The sequence below is a fragment of the Crotalus tigris genome, unplaced genomic scaffold, assembly GCF_016545835.1.
Source record: "Crotalus tigris isolate CLP2741 ecotype Arizona unplaced genomic scaffold, ASM1654583v1 scf7180000024167.7108832, whole genome shotgun sequence".
NCBI classification, from domain to species: Eukaryota; Metazoa; Chordata; class Lepidosauria; order Squamata; family Viperidae; genus Crotalus; species Crotalus tigris.
The window spans coordinates 3818338-3841038 of NW_024100417.1; the positions used below are offsets into that span (position 1 = coordinate 3818338).

The window sequence follows — 22701 nt, forward strand, 5'->3', positions numbered from 1 at the left end:
GGAGCTTGTGGGGGAAAAGGGTGGTGGCTGTGCACGTCCGCCCGCGGGGCGTGCCTTAATTTGAGAAGCTCCGAGCCTAATTGGTAGAAGATGCGGAATGAAGGGGGGTAGCGATGGTTGGTGGCGGAGGCGAAGGACGCCGCTGGGAATAGCCGCTAAGACTCGGGTTTGCAGAGCGAATGAGAGTGCAAGCCAGGCGTGCATTCTCAAGGACCGGTGCCAGCGCCAGATCTGGAAAATGATGAGGCTGTTGCACACGTGTCGGACGGAGAAGGTCTGAGGACGTGGTCCGTTTTAGAAAAGATTCCAGTCCCCAGCTTTCCCCAGCGAAACCTTTTTGTAGACACAAGTTGTGATGCCGTTTTCTATAGTTCTGCAGCTGTGTTTGATACTGAGCTTGTAGAGGAAGTGTTAAGTTAGACAGTTTTTTTCAGCCCTAATTTGGGCACGAAGGATCAGCGGTCGGTAAACAAGCTGCAGATGCTATCCTATCAAAGTCAGAAACTGTCACTTCTAACCCTCTTCTTCCCAGGGTCCTGCTCTCCATAATTCAGTGTTGTATATATCACTCACTTGCAGACAATTTGCTCCAATTCTTATTCGGTAAATAGTTGTATGTAACTTTACTTGCAAAGATTATGGAAAAGATAATCAGGCAACAAATCAGTGAACACCTAGAGGCAAACAAAGTCATAACCAAAAACCAACATGGGTTTGCCAAAAACAGATCATGCCACACAAAATTAGTGGACCAGAGGAATGCTATGGATATAATTTACTTGGACTTCAGTATGGCATTTGATAAAGTAGACCACAACCTACTACTTGATGAGATAGAAAAATGTGGGTTAGACAGCATCACCACCAGATGGATCCTTAGCTGGTTGACCGGCCGTACTCAGCATGTGGTCCTCAATGCATTACATGGAAGGAAGTGTGTAGTGGGGTGCCCAGGGCTCTGTTCTGGGCCCAGTGCTCTTCAACATCTCCATCAATGATTTGACGAGGGGATAGATAGGGAAATCATCAAATTTGCAGATGACACCAAGCTGGCAGGAATAGCCAACACTCCAGAAGATAGGCTTAAGATACAGAAGGATCTTGACAGACTTTGGGGACTATCTAACAAAATGAAATTCAATGGTGAAAAAAGTAAGATTCTACATTTAGGCAAGAAAAACCAAATGCCCAGTTATAGTATAGGTAGTACCTTGCTCAAAAGTAGCAACTGTGAGCGGGATCTTGGAGTCCTAGTGAACAATCACTTAAATAGGAGCCAGCAGTGTGCTGCAGCTGCCAAAAAGGCCAACACAGTGCTGGGCTGCATTAACAGAGGGATAGAATCAAGATCATGTGAAGTATTAATACCACTTTACAATGCCTTGGTAAGGCCACACTTGGAATACTGCATCCAGTTTTGGTCACTGCCATGTAAAAAAGATGTTGAGACTCTAGAAAGAGTACAGAGAAGAGCAACAAAGATGATTAGGGGACTGGAGGCTAAAGCATATAAGGAAAGGCTGCCGGAATTGGGTATGTCTAGTTTAATGAAGAGAAGGACGAGGGAGGACATGATAGCAGTGTTCCAATGTCTCGGGCTGCCACAAAGAAGAGGGAGTGAAGCTATTCTCCAAAGCACCTGAAGGCAAGACAAGAAGCAATGGATGGAAAGTAATCAAAGAAAGAAGGAACCTTGAACTAAGGAGAAATTTCCTGACAGTTAGAACAATTAATCAGTGGAACAACCTGCCTCCAGAAGTTGTGAATGCTCCAACATTGGAAGTTTTTAACAAGAGACTGGACAATCATTTGTCTGAAATGGTATAGGGTTTCCTACCTAAGCAGAGGGTTGGACTAGTTGACTTCCAAGATCCCTTCCAACAACAACAACAAATTATTATTGTTATTATTGTTATTATTATTATTTGGAAAGCCCACTAATAGAATCAAATTTACTTTCAAGTGAGCTTGCCTATGACTCAGTTTGTTGTTACTAAGGGGAAAAATGGACTTTGAATAAAATTGTCTATTTAAACCAGTGTGTCAGAAAAGATTAGCATGAGAAATATTTGCTTGATACCGTTGGCTCTTATTAGATCATCTTCTGCCACTTGTAATGTGCAAGTGATTGTTTCATGGAACATGCTTGCTGGAATCCTGATTGTAGCAAAAAGATTTAACATGGTTGATTTTATTAGAATTTTGTAAATTATTGAAATGATTTTCTAAATCATCAATATAGCATAGCAATAGACACCATTACTCACCATAATTAGCCAATTAAATATACCAAGAGCCAGCCTGTTACAGAGGGTGAGGTGTTGGACCAGGATTAGAGAAATTTAGGCTCTCATCCAATCTTACCTGTGCAAATCTTTTTGTTTTCAGTCAAGTGTGTTTGAGCCCCTAATCTGTGTGAAATTTTCCAAAGCCAACAATCCTCTTGTACAGTATATTCCCAAAAATACAAATCCAATTAATACTTAAACTGGTTTTTTTTAAAGGATTAAAGCAGAGGTCCCCAACCTCCAGTCCATAGATCAGTACCGGGCCGCAGCATGCCAGCAACCGGGCCGCACAAACAAGCAAAGCTCTATCCGCGAGATGCAGGCAGCACACAAAACCATGCACCCTCCAGAAAAACCTCTCTCCATAGAACCTGTCCCTGGTGCCCAAAAGATTGGGTACCTTTGGATTAAAGGACATCCATTAATTTCAGTAAAACTTGCCAGTCCAAAGATTCTTGATCTTTAAAGAAAGCCAAAGAATAAAAAAAGTCTAAAGTGATTAAAGGATGACCCATTAAGAGTCCATATAGGCAAATTTAATGCTATAAGCACAATGGAATTCTGTAATTCTGAGCTGATTAATAAGCTAATTGCAAAGACACAGTTCCTGTCCCCCCCTAAAAAATGCAGCTGTATAGAGCAGAGGTCCCCAACTTTTGGGCACCAGGGACCGGTTCCGTGGACCAGAGGATGCGTGGCTTTGTGTGCTGCCTGCATCCCAGGGATGGGACTTTGCTTATTTGTGTGGCCTGGTTGCTGGCATGCCGTGGCCCGGTGCTAGTCCACGGACCGGGGGTTGGGGACCCCTGGTGTAGAGCACATGTGAGTAATCTACCTATCTTTAATTCAGTCACCTGATTCCTGCAGTTGGGTGCTCTCTTTTTTGGGCTACAATGTGTTCCTTTCTCTTCATATATAAATAAAAAGGTATGTTAAAAAAGAAAGAATATATGATCACGAATGCTCAGATTCCTCATGCAGTACATTACCCTCTTTGTCAAATTTTCTAAGATTTAATGGCAGATAGCATTTTCAATCTGATTTCATTTCTAACTTGATGAATTTTTCAGGTTTTTTTAATACAGCAATTTACCTGTGGCTTTTTATTAGATCTGTCAGAATTACTCTATAAAGTGGAAGGAAAGAAGTCCAGTTAAATACATTTTTTTATACATACAGTAGTTTTTTTTTCCCTTTCAGCTTTAGAGCATGAATTCTATTCTGTTTTGGCATATAATATAAGTAACAATTTAAATACCAAATAGCTTTTTAATGATTGAAAAACACATGGGCATATTTCTTTTGCAAAGTAATGTTTTTTTTTTTATTTGCAGATAGAGGAGGCTGGACAGGTGTTCCTCTTGATGAAGAAGGACTATCGAATTTCACGTAATGTGCGACTAGCCTGGTTTCTTGGTCATTTGCATCAGGTTATCTGCTCAATGTCTGAAGCTGAATTGGTGAGTAAATTTTATTGCAAAGCTTCTAAACATTTTTTGTAATGTGGGAGAAGCAGAAAGGGGTTAGTTCTTGTGATTTTAGGAAGAGTAATTCATGTATGGAATTCTGTAATTTCTTTCAATTTTTGTTTTTAATTTTGTCTCTATTTCGTTTTTTTGTTTTGTTCAAGGGAAAGTCAGACAGTGAATTAGATGTTCTCAGCATCCTGCCAAACAGCTGGCAACCTGATGAGCCTTTGCAAACTAAGCCGTACCTCCTAGTGCCTTCAACACATGTCACTTTCCTTGCACACCGGTACCGTTTTGTGATTGAACTGGATTTGAGTCCTTCTACAGGGATTGTAGTAAGCATGTTCATCTCTTCAAGTTGTAGTTTCAGTTTTTCCACCCTTTTTCTTTGGCTTGGACTGCTTCCTGTTCAGAACTCTCAGAAATATATCCCCTATGAAGAGAAGCCTGCCTACTCCTGCCTATTTTTTAAATCTAGTTTACATTTATGGATATGTTTAATCTGTATATCTTCATTGGTTAAAAATTATTATGAGTTCCAAATACTTAAAATGTAAAATTCTTATGACTTACTTCTAGTTGAGTGGAGGTAATTACCTTTGAGGTAAACTTGCATATCCTCTCATTTTTTTTTCTAGGATGACTCTCCTGGGGAGATAATTTTTGATGAAGTGTTCTATGCTCTCTCAAGGTGTTTAGGAGGATTATTAAAGCCCTTTAGAATCCCAGGTTCTGACATTATATTCCAACCTGATATTTTCATCACTATCCAAGCATATTCTTCTATCATTAGCTTACAGATACATCAGGTAATTCTTATATCTTCAGTTTTGAGAGGTTTATGTGAAATGCTTAAACAGTTTAAAGTTGAAAACATCTTGTTGCTAGGGAATACAGTGATAGACTGTAATGTGCAACATTTAAAAATGGGCTAGGTAGCCTGAATTACTTGTGGGCATTTTGGACTGCATTTCCCATAATCTGTAACATTGATTGTATTCAGTATGTTGTATGAAAGACATAGTCTAAAACATTTGATCTCAGGTTGCCTGCCTGTGTTGTAAAGAACATTTGTTGACTAGTACATATTACATGTGGATACATATTTTGGGTAACCTTTTTATATGTAATGGGTTTGATCAGCAAGAAAAGTGACTATGGACCTAGGTGAACTTTACATCTTTGGTCTACTATTCATGTTTTCTCGAAAATAAGACCCAGTCTTATTTTGGGGGGGGAGTGTTCCGAAATAAGCACTAGGGCTTATTTTGGGGGGATGTCTTACCTGCTTACCTTAGGACTGCCACAGCCAGGCCTCTCATGCTCCCTGTTGCGCCACTGCCCAAGTTCTTTGGCTGCTTGCGGCCGCACCCCTCATGGCGCTGGTATCGTCGCAGCAGGATGCTGCATAGTGGATTCTGCCATTGCATGTGTGAACGGCAGCACTGGTGCAATGCGCCATGTGGCCTGAGAGTAGCGGCACCAGCGTGATGCACCATACGGCATCTGGCCATGAGCAAGCGGTCGCAGAACTCAGGCAGCGGTGCGACAGGTATCAGGGCATGGGAGAGTCTGGCTGCAGCAGTCCTAAGATAAGCGGGTGCAGGGCAGTTCCACCTCACCACTCCCACCCTAACTTGATTTTTACATGTGCGCCTTGCCCCCAAACTAGGGCTTATTTTGGAGGTAGGGCTTATATTAGGTGCATGTGTGAAAATCAAGCTAGGTCTTATTTTCGGGATAGGTCTTATTTTCGGGGAAACACTGTATATCAAACATAGATGTAATTTATGTTTTTGAAAATAAAATTTGTTCTTTAATTACTCTAACCTAATTTATGTTGGAGGTCAGTGCAAAGTAGCAAAAAAATGAAGCCACAGAGAGGTATAAGTCTTCTGTTTGCCAAGGAGATCAGCATTTTAACTACTGTTTTATATCTTTTTACATGTTTGAATTTGCTTTTTAAAATTGTTCTTTGTTAGTGAACTGATATAGTTCCCTTTTTAAATTTTCTTGGGTTTTGTTGATATACCATTTGCAGGACTTCATTATATGAATAAAACCCACAGATTTTTTTTGTCCATGGCCCAGGTGCTGTTCCAGGGTTGCTTGTCAGATGGAACAAAGACGGAAACCTTTTTGAACCAGGTTTATACACAGTTGTGCGCCTTTGAAAACAAAGTTGCTGAGATGCTCCAGCACCAATATGAGGCCAAAACTCAGGTGAGGAAGTCATAGTAACTGTTTTCTTCTCGAATTGGCTTCGCGTTCGTGGTTGTGCCTCATCACAGCTGCATCATTAGCCACTTTAAACCCCTCCAATCCATACATGAAGCAAACTGACACCCATCATGAAGATGAAGCACAACCACGAACGCGAAGCCAAACAATAGCAATGCAGCTCACCATCTCACATCCCCCTGCAACTCAGACTAACCTGAGCACAACAAAGCCCCCACCCAAACAGAACATTCCCCCAACCAATCAGAGCACAGCCAACCCCCCATCCAATCAGAGCACAGCCAAGCTCCTAACCAATCAGAACACACCACCCAATCAACACAGCCAAGCTCTCATCCAATCAGTTCATATCCCCACTGGCAGTTAAAAGGAAGAAACAGCTACGATCACACATTGCTCCTAGAAGCACGAAGCCAAAAACACCAGCCTGAAGATGATGAATGAGACTTTGTCAAAACGTCGCCAAGACACTTCCAATTTGATGCTGGAGAAAACCCGAATAACCAAAGACCTATATATATATAAAATACATAATACTATAATAAAATGTGTAATTATACATTTATAATTTATTATTATACATTTATTATATAAATTCATACTCTATTCTTATTTCTATTCCTGTTCTATTTCTATTTTATTCTATTCTAGAGCCTCTTATACAAATTATAGTGTCTTAGCCTATGGTGTACAGGTGACATGTTCTGCTTATAAGTTTGCAAAAAGGAATACTGAGATACTATATTTAACATGCTCTGAATGTATTGAAATACTATAGAATATTAAATCTTTTATGACTTATGTAAGTTATGTTAATTGTGTAAAAGAAACTGGCTTTAATTACTTCAATAGTTCATTGGAATAGAAAACTTGAAGGTGCCTGGAGTGGATGATAGTGTGCTTTGTATGCTCCTGGAGTTCAGAGGTAATAATTGTTAGTATTGAATAGTAGTGTATAAAATTGTTGCCTGAAAGGGCAAGACACGTGAACTTGTTAGAAGGAACCTAATATTATAATCAAGGGTATATCTGGAGCTCTGAAATAGAGATTTATTGTCTTGATAATGGGAAGCTCTTTCACACTTGTTGTGGATCAGAATAATTCTAGCCTTGCTTCAAAAGACTCCTATCTCGTGGGTAGTAGAGCAGTAGAAAGTGCTCTAGAATAAGCTAGCTGAATGGGTATTTATGGAGGCATGCCCTATAGCAGGGGTGTCACACTCGCCATGTGACATGTCGCGATGTATGGTGACTTTTTTCCCTTTGCCGGGCTGGGGTGGGTGCAGCTTCCGCGTGACGCATCTGGCCTGTGGGCCGGCAGTTTGACACCCCTGCCCTATTGGATGTTGAGTCAGAAGGATTTTTGAAGAAATCTCTGAAAGCACTACATTTTGCCAACTTAGCAAATAGAATTTTCATTACTAAAGATTCTTTTTCAAGTTTCTGTAACATGTCTACTTTTGTGAGAACTAATGAGAAACATAATGCAGGTAGTTAGGTAGTCATAGTTAAGCAACAATTGGGACCTGTCATTTAATGAAATGGTTGCTAAGTGAAAAAATCATGTGACTGCAACTGTGTTTGTGGTTTACTTCACCTTTAGTTAACAGCATCAGAAGGATATAGACTCACATAGCTGGCTGAGCCCATATATTAAGGAAAGTTTCAGGAATTTGACTCACAAGGAAGCTGGGTAAAAGGACAAATTTGCTTTTTCCCAACTCCCTCTCCCTTTGGAATGCTCACCACAAAACTTGGATAATTAACAAAGAGGGAATTAATGTTTGGGTTTACATTCATTGGAGAGGAAGGGATTATAAAAATAAGTAGGCGCACAATGGAGAATACACATTGAAAAGAATGTGCTAGTGCCAGCAGTTCTCACTGGAGAATCACAAACCACTTAGGTAAAAATAACTGTCATTGTAAAATTGATTAGAGTTTTGTCAGAGCTCTACTATAAAATGTCTGAATGTTCTTAATGCTAAACAAAATAAACAGAAATAGATGCTACTGAAAACTAGCTGTACAATATACATACATACCAACCCAGCTACTACATCTTTTTTTGAAGTGAAAATGTTATTCATTGTATAGCAGGCTGAGCCAGTCAGGGAATCTAATCCACTAAAGTCACAGCTGAGTTTGTTAATTTGCACTGGGGAGAAAAGCAGCTCAGGAACAGATAGCTTATTTGGACAACGTGTCTGCTCTGTGAGAAGGGGAAAAAAATGGGTCAGTCACAGGCAGCATGTACTAACTTAATGACAGATTGTGACTAAAAGATGCTGCGAAGGTTGTAAATGCAGGCATTGGTTGCAAAAGTACATTTGCATCACTGTAATAACTGCAAATGGTCTCTGTCTGAAGCAATCACTGAATGAAGACTACTATACTGTACCTTCATTCCTAAAGTGGGTAGGATCTTGGTGAAAGAAAGCTGGCTTTCATGGTGTATTTACTCTTTCCTGCTGACTGTTGTTCTGTATTGTTGATTTCCCTTTGCAATTTCTAGACCACTTCCCAATATATGTTCAGAAAGCTGAAAACCTTTCTCGGCAAAGGATCAGTAACAGTGAACGGGAGACAGTTGTTTAATGGAGATGAGCTCAGATAGGAATTATAGTAACTAGCAAAAGTTGATGACTCTAGTGCAGGGGTGTCAAACTGCCGGCCCGCAGGCCAGACACGTCATCTGGAAGCCGTGCCCACCCCATTGCCGGCAATGGCAAAACCGTCCCGATACGTTGCGTGACATCATGTGATGTTACGAGTTTGACATGTCTGCTCTAGTGTTTCCTAACTGAAATCGTACTATAATTGTTCTGTTGTTTTTTGCTGGTATCTTACTTCAAAGAGGTTTCAAGAGGTATATTTGGCAATTTTTTTTTTTTAGGAATCTCAAACATTTTTTAGTATAAAGACACTTAGCTGTCTTAACTACAGGCTGTGGTCCAGCCACCATTGTGCTTAGGCAAACTTTCCTCTTGGTGATAGTATACTATAAAATTTTGTCTCAATAGTCTTAGTGCTAAACAAAATTAGCTGTACAATATAAGTACATACCAACCCAGCTACTAAATCTTTTTTGGAAGTGAAAATGTTATTCATTGTACAGCACACAAGGTTATTGAAGAAAACAAAGTCTGGGGAAGTTCTAAAACTGTTATCCGTTCAAAGAAAAATGGCTTTAGCCAGCTAAAATCTTAAGGCAAGAAACCTGGTTTAGTGAAAAAGCAAGCTACTCAAAGTAATACACTATATTGCAATCACAAAGCAACAGAGTTATAACTATCGGGAGAAAAGGTGAATTGAAAACTATTTCAGCTGATAAAATATCCAGTGAGAAAATATACTCCTTATTTAACACTACCTTGTTTTGTGTCCATTCACAAATATGACAGTAATTAAACATTTTCTGACCAGTGCGCACACTTGCAACCATAAATGCAAGCTGGCATAAGTTTACTAGAGACCTTTATCTAAATGAGACAGCAGCAATCAATAATCTTTGCAGTATGTCTCTTTTTCTCTGTGTTACATATTCGCTTAGTGGCCATTTGACTTCAAATTTAGGGGACAGAATGTGGTTGCTAAATGAAAGGGTGCATATAGTTCTGATTAGTGATATCATAAAATAACAAATTTATATGCAACAAAAAAGGCAAATTAGAACAACAGAAATATTTTAAGTAAATTTTAAACCATCCAGCCCCCACTATTCTAAATGCTAGTATTAATTGTAAATCCATAAATGGAAAAACCAGTATATTTTATAAAGGTTCACCACGCTGGGAAAAATAAAAAAATCCATTAGATTGCTTGAAGTATGGAAAGCACTAGATCAGATGAGGTTGGTCCAGATATATATTTCTTCAAAAGATATCCTGCCTTGGTATCTTGATTTCTATATTTGAAGTTTTATTCAGGAAAATATAGGAAGTTGAAATCTTAACAAAAACATAAATAAACGTTGGTTTCCAATTACACAAAAAAGAAAAAAAATATAACCATAGAGAGATCTGCTGGGTGCTATATTGATTACAAAATTGTGGAAAATATTTCTCAACTGTGATGAAAGAACTAGAACAATCAACTTGGGTTTAGATCTGCATGTAGTTACAATGATCAAGTAACTATTGTAACTGTAGCTTAAATTTTGTCAAGAAATTTAAATGGTATTCAAAGCAACAGTTGATAGCATGCACTATGACAGCATCTTGGATCAGACTTTTAGCATATGGAAGTACATCTAAAGTATGCTGAAGGTTTTTTTTTTTAAATCATGCTGCAAACATGTTGGGCTGAATGACAACATATGGAATCCACAATCAATATTTCTCCATTAAAACTGGACTCCTTTAGGATGGTATCTCCTCTTGCTACTTTTATTCAATACAGACATGGATTATATTTTAGGAAATCTTGTTGCCTGGAAAGGCTGGTGGCACTGTTGTGCATTAACCCAGTTCAATAATTACAAATTTAACTTCTGTGGCTAATATGGTCATCCTAGCCAACACTTGAGAAGACCTACAAGAAAGTATTAGACATTAGAAGGCAAACTGTTGCACAGGAAGGGGTCACCATTGAGAAGGTCTGGTTCTGCTGTTCTGATTGGGTTTTGCTGATGCAATGTTATAGAGGACAGGATCTTTTGCAGGATCTGTCTCCTAGTTCATACTTTAAAGGCTTTAAAGATAATAACTAGCATCTCAAATTATCCTTGAAAGTTGACTGATAGGTGAACACTTGTTATATAAAATAAAACTAGATGTACCCATCATTATTTAGACCGTTGAATGCTGTTCTGGTTTAAGTGTTCAGATGATCTTCAAGGGCAGCCTCAGGTAGAGCCCCATGTAGAGAGAATTCCAGTAGTCTAGTTGTATTTATATGGACCAATGAATCAATGAAAACTGACTTTTGAGAGGAATTAATAAGAAAGGCTTGAGGTACCTGTAGTGAAAAATGAATACCGGTACTTCTGAGGTATAAATAGAATTTCTTCTGTTCTTGCAGGCGGACTTGTCATCCCTTAACCAGGAACATATTTGTGACTCTCAGGAAATTCCAGGGAAGAAGTTGGGGGTTTCAATGGTTACAGCTGATGTTGGACTTGTCAGTATGATTCGACAGGGAATTTTGGCATTGCAGCTGCTTCCTTCCAACTCTACCGCAGGTGAGTGGGATCTTTTAAAAAACCTTTAGAGTCCATCTCTTATGTTTACTTAGATAAAGGGAGACAAAGAAGGGAAATTAAGTTAATCTTGAATACTCTTGTCTAGAGACAGTTCTGTTAAATTTATATATCCTATCTTTCCTCTAAGAGCAGCAGAATATATAGCTTGCTTTTCTGTTTTTTCCTCTATAGTAGTAACTACAGCATTTGCAACATTGCAAGGTTTTGCGTTTTGCTTCTCTAAGCCTAGAAGTAAATCAATTCCAATGCACAGAGTTGTTGAGCTCTTTGTTTTGGAATCCTTGTTGAGGTTCTTCTATAGTTTCAGACTACCTACAACAAGCCTTTTTCTCTGAGCACAGTACAGAGGATAGCTGCAATGATTTAATTGTGAATGAATAACAGACTAACAGAGTTGGAAGGGACCTTGAAGGTCTTCTAGTCCAGGGCTTTTCAACCTTTTCACCCATTGTACCACTTTTAGGATATGGCAATATCCGAGTACCACCAGTCGCCTAGCAAGGTGTCAAAAACTTGATCAAAAAAAAAGTGATAAAGTATAGATAGTCCTTGACTTACAACAGTTCGCTTAGTGACTGTTCGAAGTTACAATAGCACTGAAAAAAGTGTCCCCCAAGCCACAGCCGAGCAAAACGCCTTGCTGCCCGCCCGGCTGCGCTCTTCCTCCTGTCCGAGGTTTTCATTGTTGTGAGCATTTCTGCTGAGGATTGGCAGTGGGGCTGGGGTGGGGGGGTGTTTGGTTTTTATTCTCCCTGTTTGCTGGTTGGTTGCAGCAGGTTTTGGTCACTTCACATGGCCCTGAGACACTTTGACCGTCATAAATATGAATCAGATGCCAAGCATTTGAATGTAAATCACAAGACCCTGGAGATGCTGCAACATTCCAGCTGATCGGCGCTTCTTCTGGGCTCAGCAGAAGCACCAGGATCAGCGCTGAGCTCCAGCTGGAGCCTGGCACTGATCCTGGCACTTCCACTGAGCCCTGACAGCCCCGAAGAAGTGCTGATCCTGGCGCTTCCACTGAGCCCTGACAGCCCTGCAGCTCCAGCCATCTCTCGCTCAGGCTTGTGCGGTGCTGCCACTGGTTCAGCTCATTCCCCTCCCCCACTACCATTTTTCTAGGATGGTCCCGTACCACCTGCCAGGTGCCAATGTACCACAGGTGGTACCTGTACCGCTGGTTGAAAAGCCCTGTTCTAGTCCAACCCCCTGCTCAAGCAGGAAACCCTATATCATTCTGAACAAATAGCTGTCCAGTCTCTTCTTGAAAACCTTCAGTGATGGAGCACCTACTATTTCTGGAGGCAAGCCGTTTTACTGATTATTCTCAATGTCAGGAAATTTCTTTGTAGTTATTGTAGATGTGCTGCATAAAAAGTATTAAAACTACAATTGTAGTATTATAAAACACATGCTGGAAATCAGTATAGTTGGGGAAAAAACTACTTACTGCAAATAATTCTTTCAGTGACATCAGCTCTTTTTAATTGCAAAAGGCCAATAGGATCTAATTTTGAATATAAAAATTACAGTGGACCAATAGGATATTTATTTATTTATTTATTTAAGATTGATCTTGACATCAGTTTTGTTTAATATGTATCTTGTTATGGATTCAGGAAAGGGACCATTGCTGTTTTCTAGTTAGTTATTTTTCCTTAGCTCTGTCACTTGCAAATCTCTCTCAGAACTTAATTCTTGCCTTTGATGATAGAATGTTCACTCGTGTCTATTTAGTGCTGATAATTGTTGTTATTATTCAAAGGGATCATTGTGATCACAGATGGCGTCACCAGTGTGCCAGATGTAGCAGTCTGTGAGACTCTGCTCAATCAACTACGCAGTGGGACTGTGGCCTGCTCTTTTATTCAGGTGCTGTGGAAAGTACACTGGCTGTTGGTGCATTATTGCATAATTGTGAATGTACAGTAGTTAGGGCCATCCTAATATTAAAGACAGAACCCATCTGCCTCTCATGACAATATAAAAGCTAGTGCTTATTAACGTATTGACCTTTTCAGTATTCGTTTATAACAGAAAGAAAAATTATTATTTATGATTATGATACCAGGAGTCTAGTTGTAGTAGTTAATGAGCAAATGCTGATTCATGGTTTGATCATTAAGGCTGTAATCCATAGTTACTTCTGGTTTAAGTAGTTCCTGTTAAATTTAGTGGATATTACTTCTCAGTGGATATTGTAGAAGTGTAGATATTGTAGAAGCACGTAACTTTGAATGGTTGTTAGACAAGGAGTCAGTGTGCAAAGGATATCTAGAAGTGATCTGATTAACTTTTGTTACGTTCAGTTTATGGGAAGAGGAGATTTTGATTTTTGTAAGATGACAACAAATTTTGGGTCAACTCTGATTTGCAGTCATCCTTTTGGCTAATGCTTACACAAATTCACATATGCTCAATTTTGGTTGTACCTTGAATACAGGTTATATATATGACTTTTATTTCTCCTCCCCCTCATCTTTAATACGTTTTTATTTAACCAATGCAAAGGATTGCATACCTTGTTTGGAGAAGCTAACCTACCCTCAAATTTAATTACCCAGTTAAAGATATATCTGTAGTTGATTATTCAAGGAGCAAGTTGATAATAAGAATCATTGTACTAAGATAAACTCACAAAGGCTAATAGCATGGTAGGTCAAAATGAGGCCTTGTATGATTTAGCTGCTATGTGAACCTAGCTAGTGTGTTAAGATTTCTCTTGTTCCTGGCTCATGAGAAGGATTTAAAAGTGAAATAGATCAAATCTCAACATGTAGTTCGTATGTATGTATACACGTATATGTATATGTGTACAGTATGCTAATGCATGTATATACATATTTGGTTTGAAACTTCAGTTTTTATCAGTTACAGATAAGATATACATTTAGATTTATGCAAGTATTTAAAACCCATTGGAAACTTTGCACCTTTCAATGGCAGGGCAATTTCATGCAACAATTCAGGGTAGGGGAAGAATACCGGTGGTAAGATTTGCTTTTCTCTCATGTCTTTCTGGTTTAGAGATCAGAATAAAAGTATGCTATGTATAGAAATATTTTCTGTCATTACAACTACAGCACTGACATCTGAATTGAAATGGACCTAAGCGCAACGTAAGAAAGAGAGCCTGTTTTTGATAGAGTTATCAATATTTCTGTGCATTCTTTTTCTCTTGCAGGTGGGAGGAGTCTATTCTTATGATTGCAGTTTTGGTCATGTTCCTAATGTTGAGCTCATGAAGTTCATTGCAATGGCAACATTTGGCACATACCTTTCCACATGTCCTGAAGTTGAGCCTTCTAGTTTAGACATAAACGTCTACCATAAAGCTTTTCTCCCATATTCCTTTCTGCGCAGTGGGGAATCCTTGAATCCTGAATATTATTGTGGTAAGCTTATCTTCCATGGACTTAGATGTAGTTTCTCAATCTTATCTACTCTATTTACCCTATCTTCGCCAGTGCCAAGAATTTTGGGTCAGATTGAATTGTCGGACTAAATAGTAGTCCATTATTAGTGAAAATAATGGGTTTTGCAAGAGGTAAAGGAATAGATGGTCTCTATAGTTCTATGAGTTCTTCGCCGCTTTCAAGTTTTGAAAGCTATATTAACTAAAGCTAAATAAAATGGTAGCTAGCTATAAACAGATTGAAGGGATTCATGTTTCTCTTTTGATGCTTTGAGGGTTATAGTGATTTGCCTAGCCTTCATTATTGCTGCAGATGATGTGCAGGATGAGGAAAAATAGTACTATGTTTACTGTTTACACAACTACATTTGTCACCCATGTGCAAAGGGACACAATAAAATGCTTGAATCCCTGCATTGAGGTCCCTGGAGTGGCTCATGGCCTCACAGGGAGGAAGAAATAGTTTGCAGAATAGAACAGTTTGTAAATAACACTTGCACGGTGTTTGCTATCATTGCAGTCTCCCAGCACAGATTATTCAATGAACACCTTGTTTCTGCAAGCAGCAACCCAGCCCTTGCCTTGAGGCGAAAGAAGCATACAGAAAAAGAGGTCCATGCTGATCTTATTAGTATAGTCTCTGTGCGGCTACGAGAAGGCTATAGTATCCGTGAGGTCAATATTACAAAAGGTGATTGTTCAGTGTTCTTAGTCTGTTTTGGGCAGAGTATGTTGCCAATTGTGATCAGGGACATGCATTATTTTCCATCTGGGGGCTGCATTTTCCCCAAAATGGCTTCTAAGTCCCATAAGGGATGGCTTGGGACACACTAGAAGTCATTGAAGGAGGTAAGGCTGAAAATACTGTACGTTTTGGGAGTGAGTTTTTTGTTTAATGCAAAATAGGGGTGTTGCACAGGCCTCAAGCATCCAACACCCCACAGAAATAAAGTCTAGAACGAACCATGTCATCTGGAAATCAATCATGCTGAATTTCACAGTATTAAGCATTCTGAAGGTTGTAGAAATATTATTAGGAGACAATCCTACTTCTTGAATATAACTCAAGTTGTGGAGCAGCTCTTAAAATTATGTCTGTAAAATTTATTGTTAAATTCCAGCTCATTTGGGTACTCCCAATTACTTTGTCTTAACAAGCCAACAACTCAAAAGTTACTGTGAATACAAGCAGTGCTTTGAGTTCCATGAAAGAATAGTGGAATAGAAATGTGCCAAAATAATTTTTTGTTTTATGAGGACTGACTGCCAAATGCACATTTTGTTTCTGAATGCTGCTAGTGCCTGATTCATGCTTGAGATTTGTGAGTAGAGTAGGCAAAATTCCATCATCTTGACCAACAAACGTTATTTAGTAAGATTCTGCATAAGGGCAGTATTTGTTAATATAGTGGCCTGTTTATCGGCAGCTGGGTTAGTTATTGTAAGGAGTTGTAATTGTTAGAAGCTCCATTGTTGGTCTGTGTTTCTTTAAATATAGTATATAAATGTGTAAAATAAAAAAATGAGAAATCTATCTACTTTTCATTGAAAACAATATTTCACAGTGGCAAGCAAAGTTGGCAAGCAAAATAGATCATCAACTACACTCTGAAATTGTTACTTTGTTTTTTTAAAAATGACTTTGTCATTGTTATGCTTCCCATCCTAGAAAATATTAATGGGGCGTTTTCAGAAAAGCATTTCATAAATATTAGCTAGGTATTGGAACTCCAAGTTCTGAGATCAATTAAAGCAGGGGTGTCAAACTGGTGGCCTGCAGGCCGGATGCATCACGTGCAGGCCACGCCCACCCTGGCTCCACAAAGGCAAAAAATGTCACGATACGTCACGTGACGCAATCGAGTTTGACACCCGTGAATTAAAGCTAGAAATATTAAATATGGAGTGTATTCCTACAGACTTTTTTCTGGCTCTTCCAACATCGCCATTCACTGGAGCATAACATTCAGAACAACCTAGATAAATCAGTAAGATCAACATCAAAAAAACAGAAATAGACAACAGAAAGTAGAAATTAATTTGACATATAAATGTGCTGATTTTGGCACAAGCTATGTTTTAATATTTTACAAAGGCAGACTTTGTTAAGAAGGGGGCTAGTGCTTTCCTATTAGAACACGTTCCTCATTCCTCTTGCACGCTTACAGGTGGTACTCAACTGGAAGTGAAGCTCATTCTGCTATGGAAGCACAATATGAGAATTGAGTATTTGGCAGTGGCCCCCTGGCCCCTAGATCCTTCAAAACGTAGCACATGGGTGGAAGTGACTATGGAGGGCAGCTATGACATTTTGCATGACATCAGCTGCACTGTACGGAAGCCCATTACCAGCCTCTATCGCACCACTGTGATACGCCGCTTCTGGAACACCTTGCAAAGGTAGAGATTTCCTTGGTTTGCCCTTTCAGTGGGGCTTTTCCCCCCCCCAAGGGTTTGGGCAATATGTAATGCTGCCCTTTAGTTTGTTTAAATGTTTAGTCCCAATAAGGAATGTTAATGTGAACAATGTTTCTAAACTAGGAACTGTTATTCGCCATGATTGACCATGATCATTTCTATTTGGACTTTAGAGGGAACTTCAGTGTTAGGCAAATAAAATATGTTTGGGTCTAGAGAAACCTCTTTAATGGGAATTAGGGATTGTCTTGAACTGATAGCATCCATCTCTAATAGGATATAAATTGTGACTTAAAGACCTTCAGAGGGATTTTTGTTGCTGTTGTTTATTTTTCAGTATCAACCAAACTGATCAGATGCTGGTTCATCTACAGTCATTTGACAGCGTCCCAGAGCATTTCACTATTCCTGAAAGCACTCGAAATGGGGTGCCGCTGTTCTATATTCCTCCAGGATCTACAACACCGGTACATTATTTGTATATTACTAGCCAATTTGCACTAAGAGCAAGCAAGAAGTAATACCTAAATTGCTGCCTTTTTAGGTAGCAACTTATTTAAGTTGCTGCATTCCTTTTTCTGTTTTAGAGGGTTTAAAACTTGCTTTATATTTATCTCTCATAGTATCTCAATTTAGGAAAATAAGGCATGAGTTGTGTGACTTGATGAGGGAAGGATAAAGAGAGAAGGCAATTCTATTCCAAACATGTGTTGTATATCTCAATTCTGTATCTTCAGTTCTGCTTTCTCACATGGAAGAAAATGTGTGTGCTGTTACAGTAATAATTAAATGAGGATGCTCAGATTCTCGATTATTTGGAATCATATCTTAGCAGCAATAGGTTGGAAGCAACAGGTTCAACATATTTGCTGTTTCCTTGAGTTAATGTAGCCAAACCTTGCAGTAAGAGCAGCTGTGCTAAATTAACATGCCAAGCAAATATTCTATGTATCACTTACTTACTATACTCTGTTGCTCATTAGGGCTATCATGACCAGCTACTGTAGTACACCATATTTTAAAACAAGCTTACATTCTTTGAGATCTTCGGCCAGTTGTCTCTTTCCCATTTTAAGTAGATGGTTATATTGTGTGCTAATGCTAACTATGTGCACATGTCCTCTTTGTGGAGTCTTTGGTCTTTTCTGAGCTTGGTTGTTTGCTTGCAGATGTTTCATTACCTGATTAGGTAACATCTTCAGTACACTGAAGGAGCGTTGAAAATATTATCTAGACAGGTAACATGTCTACAAGCGAACAACCAGGTTCAGAGAGCACCAAGGTCTTCACAATTCATCCCTGAGCTTCCTATATCCTTTTCTGTTAGTATGTCCTTTTTTTTCCCTGTTATTTTTTTCTGTTGTTTTTTTTTTGAAACGTTATTCCATAGCCCAATATTTCTCAACCTCAGCCACTTTAAGATGGGTGGACTTTAACACCCAGAATTCCCAAGGCAGCAGAGTTGCATAATCTCATAAATAAGTTGCAAATATTAAGGTACTAATAAGAATTAAAAATTAAATATAGGCTATAGCAGTGTTTCTCAATCCTGGCCACTTTAAGATGGGTGGATTTCAGCTCCCAGAATTTCCAAGCTAGCAGAGCTAACTGCCTAATATGGTTTTTCTGAGCTAAAATGTTTAAACAACCTGTTGCACAGATGCAACCAGATTCATGAAATACGATGTCTACCATTTTCAGGTCCTGTCCTTGCAGCATAGTAGCTCAGACTCCAGTCACTCACAGTTTGCAGCCTACTGGAAGCCCATCCTGTCAATGGATGCCAATCTCTGGCAGAGGTGGTTACACATGCATCGCGTTGTTATCCTTTTGGAACACGATATGTAAGTGCAAAAAAAACATACAAGACTTGTATCATGGCATGGTATTGTATTTAACGTTTAGAGGTTTCAGAGCTTACCAGCCATTGTGTTGTTATTGAGGGCTGAGGAATAACAAAAGTTGAGGAGTAAGGTCTTACATGTGAATTTTTCCTGGGGTAGGTAGAATGGGGTATAATGATGGTTCCTGAATAATGGGTACTAACTAACTGTTTGATCTGTTTGACAGGCCAGTCCCAAAGCATTTGCACACCCCAGGCAACAATGGTCGTTACAGTACTATCCAGTGTCGCATTTCCCATTCAGCTCTGACTTCTTTGCTGCGTGACTGGAGTAGTTTTGTGCTGGTAGAAGGCTACTCTTATGTCAAGCTCATGCACAGGTGAGGGAATTAAGGGGCAGAGGGGAGAAAAGGCTGAGCCTGAACTGTTGAAGTCCATGAAGGTGTAAAATCCAATGGAGATAGAAGGTTTTTGCATAAGATTGAGCCTGAGGGGTTTTTTTTCCCTATAGTAAGTAGCCAAGTCATGCTGCGTAAATAGCTCTTAAGAGGAAAAGCTCATCACGCACTTCATGTTCATTCATTAGTATAGATAGTCCTCTACTTATGACCATGATTGAGACCTAAATTTCTGTTGCTAATCAAGAAATTTGTTAAGTGTTACCACCTTTCTTACCACAGTTGTTAAATGAATCTGGCTTCCCCATTGACTTTGCTTGTCAGAAGGTCACAAAGGGGATACTGCAACCATCATTATAAATATGAGACAGATGTCAAGCGTCTGAATTGTGATCATGTGACCATGGGGATGCTGCACCCATCGTAAGTGTGAAAAACGGTCAAAAGCCACTTTTTTCAGTGCCGTCGTAATGTGGAACCGGCAGGAAACAAATGGTTGTATGTCAAGGAGTCCCGGTATAGAGCATCTGAAATAATACAAGAGCTGCTTTTGCAAGGTTCCTGTGGCTTACATATTTCCATATCCCAACATGTAATGGTTCTGCAGGTAGGCATTTGTTCATAGGGTAACTTCAGTTCCTTCTTGCACACCTTGAATATTTTCTTTGAAACTCTGGAACTGAGATTTTTGGTGCCTGTCTTGAGGCTCAGTACAGATAGTTCTTGACTTATGATTTGTTCAGCAACCATTCAAAATTTAGAATGGTGTTTAAAAAATGGATTTTCTGACCCATTCCCAAATTTATTCCAGTATCCATATGGCCACACGATCCAAATTCGTGCGCTTGTCAGCCTGCCTGCAGTAATAACTGCAGGAGTACTTCAACTTGCCTATTCCCCACCCTTTTATTATATATCCTTTTGGATGGCCTATATCCTGCCTTGCAGGGTGGCAAGGAGCCCCAGCACTGTGCGGCTTGCCCAGTTGTCTTCTATCACAGTTCCCTGCCCCAGTTAATAACAACAACAATAATAAAAATAACACCAATAACAACAACAACAATAAAGTTGGAAGGGATCTTGGAGGTCATCTAGTCCAACCCCCTGCTCAGGTAGGAAACCCTATACCATTTCACACAAATGGCTGTCCAGTCTTTTCTTAAAAACATCCAGTATTGGAGCATTCACAACTTCTGGAGGCAGGTTGTTCCACTGACTAATTGTTCTAACTGTCAGGAAATTTCTCCTTAGTTCTAGGTTGCTTCTCTCTTTGGTTAGTTTCCATCCATTGCTTCTTGTCTTGCCTTCAGGATCTTTGGAGAATAGCTTGACTCCCTCTTCTCTGTGGCAACCCCTGAGATATTGGAACACTGCTATCATGTCACCCCTAGCCCTTCTCTTCATTAAACTAGACATACACAATTCCAGCAACCGTTCCTTATATGTTTTAGCCTCCAGTCCTCTAACCATCTTTGTTGCTCTTCTCTGTACTCTTTCTAGAGTCTCAACATCTTTTTTACATCGTGGTGACCAAAACTGGATGCAGTGTTCCAAGTGTGGCCTCACCAAGGCATTGTGGTATTAATACTTCACGTGATCTTGATTCTATCCCTCTATTAATGCAGCCTAGCACAGTGTTGACTTTTTTGGCAGCTGCAGCACACTGCTGGCTCATATTTAAGTGATTGTCCACTAGGACTCCGAGATCCCTTTCATAGTTGCTATTATTGAGCAAGCTACTACCTATACTATATCTGTGCATTTGGTTTTTCTTGCCTAAATGTAGAACCTTACTTTTTTCACCATTGAATTTCATTTTGTTAGATAGCCCCCAATGTTCAAGTCTGTCACGATCCTTCTGTATCCCAAGCCTGTCTTCTGGAGTGTTGGCTATTCCTGTCAGCTTGGTGCCGTCTGCAAATTTGATGAGTTCCCTATCTATCCCCTCATCCAAGTCATTGATGAAGATGTTGAAGAGCACTGCGCCCAGAACAGAGCCCTGGGGCATCCCACTACACACTTCCCTCCATGTAGCTGCAGTTCCATTGAGTACCACATGCTGAGTACAAATCCATCTGGTGGTGATGCTGTCTAACCCACATTTATCTATCTTATCAAGTAGTAGGTTATGGTCTACTTTATCAAATGCCATACTGAAGTCCAAGTAAATCATATCCACAGCATTCCTCTGGTCCGCTAATTTTGCCAAGCAGAAGCACTTCACTGTCTCGGCTGCCTCCTTTTTAGCCCCTTCTTTTCCCTTGAATGTTTCCCTACATGTAGTTACAGCAACACTATCTTTAGAAAGCTTTTCACTACCTTTGCAACCTGCAAGGCAGGGTGCAAGGCAGCCCAAACAGGATAGGAGGAGGAGAGTTAATTAAAAGTTTTAAACAGAACATAAAAACTAATATATAAATGAAGGAAAAAGACAAAAGAAGCAGGAAAAATAGATAAAAGGAAATAAAAACTTTTGATTTCCTTTGCAGCAAATACAAGAAAAGCTTATTTTTTTCTATTTTCTATTTTGCTTTAATCATCAAAACCACAAATCATAAATTCATTTTTTCTTATTTCATACAAAAAAGCCTATAAGAGGTTTCCAGTTAATTATAAATATTGATATTCTCTTTTTCTCTGATTAAGGAAGTCAATTTCACCATCTCTACAGGTTTATCACCTTCGCCAAACATTTCTCCATTGCGGATGGTATTGATTCTTTCCACTTTTAAGCAATTAATAATCTTGCTGCAATTATTTATAAAAACAAAGTTTCATTACTTTTTTTCTAGCTGTCCATTAGTCTCAAAGGAAAAGCCCCTTGTTTCAATTATACTTTAATCTTTAAATTCTTCTGAATTAGTGCATGCATATATTTTTGTCTAAAATTTTTCAGCTTTTTTACACATATCCAACAAATATGATAAAATATCCTTTTACTTATTGTTGCTACCACAATACATTTTTTCAATTTGCTTTTTTTCCCCCTTGTTGTATAGCTCTGAAGATCTGCCTCCTTTTTCATTTTATGTGGTGAGGATTATTTCGAAAGCTCCTTGCATGGTTCTTCGGCTGGGTTTCCCCATTGGGACGCTTGCAAAACTCAGGAATAAAGTGAGTGCCGAACAGGTTTTCTTGAGTCACTGGGGACATATTTAAAATTGCAAAAAATACACAGCTAAAATGTGCTTGGTGGATGTTAGCCTTCGAAAAAAGTTTTAGGATTGCCAAGAAGCATATTTTGAATCTGTATTTTTTGGTTGCTTATAAAAACCTTGGGCTCACATTACAAGCATATCTTCCAGACCTAAATAGCATTTAGAAATCACTACCTGAAGGTAGCTGGATGAATCATTTTCCCCATGATAAGATTTTATAGAACAAGTCATTTCTGACTAGAATGTGTGAGGGGAGACAGGATTTGAC

At 39.2% G+C, this 22701-nt stretch overlaps 1 protein-coding gene across 10 annotated transcripts in view; it reads left to right on the forward strand.

Annotated features, from left to right (window-relative positions):
• The window catches only part of SZT2 (SZT2 subunit of KICSTOR complex), a 79185-nt gene that overhangs the window by 127 nt on the left and 56357 nt on the right, over positions 1-22701 (forward strand). For 8 of the 10 annotated variants that reach the window (XM_039323370.1, XM_039323379.1, XM_039323373.1 and 5 more), the window contains exons 1-14: positions 83-274; positions 3623-3748; positions 3919-4092; positions 4396-4566; positions 5849-5980; positions 11021-11180; positions 12967-13073; positions 14386-14596; positions 15137-15307; positions 16785-17016; positions 17372-17501; positions 18736-18878; positions 19105-19257; positions 22275-22389. In XM_039323370.1, the coding sequence (XP_039179304.1) occupies positions 98-274; positions 3623-3748; positions 3919-4092; positions 4396-4566; positions 5849-5980; positions 11021-11180; positions 12967-13073; positions 14386-14596; positions 15137-15307; positions 16785-17016; positions 17372-17501; positions 18736-18878; positions 19105-19257; positions 22275-22389 (2202 nt within the window). In that variant the 5' untranslated portion in view covers positions 83-97. Of the gene's footprint in view, positions 1-82; positions 275-3622; positions 3749-3918; positions 4093-4395; positions 4567-5848; positions 5981-11020; positions 11181-12966; positions 13074-14385; positions 14597-15136; positions 15308-16784; positions 17017-17371; positions 17502-18735; positions 18879-19104; positions 19258-22274; positions 22390-22701 lie in introns of those variants that run through there. The other 2 variants (XM_039323375.1, XM_039323377.1) reach the window with 1 other exon arrangement.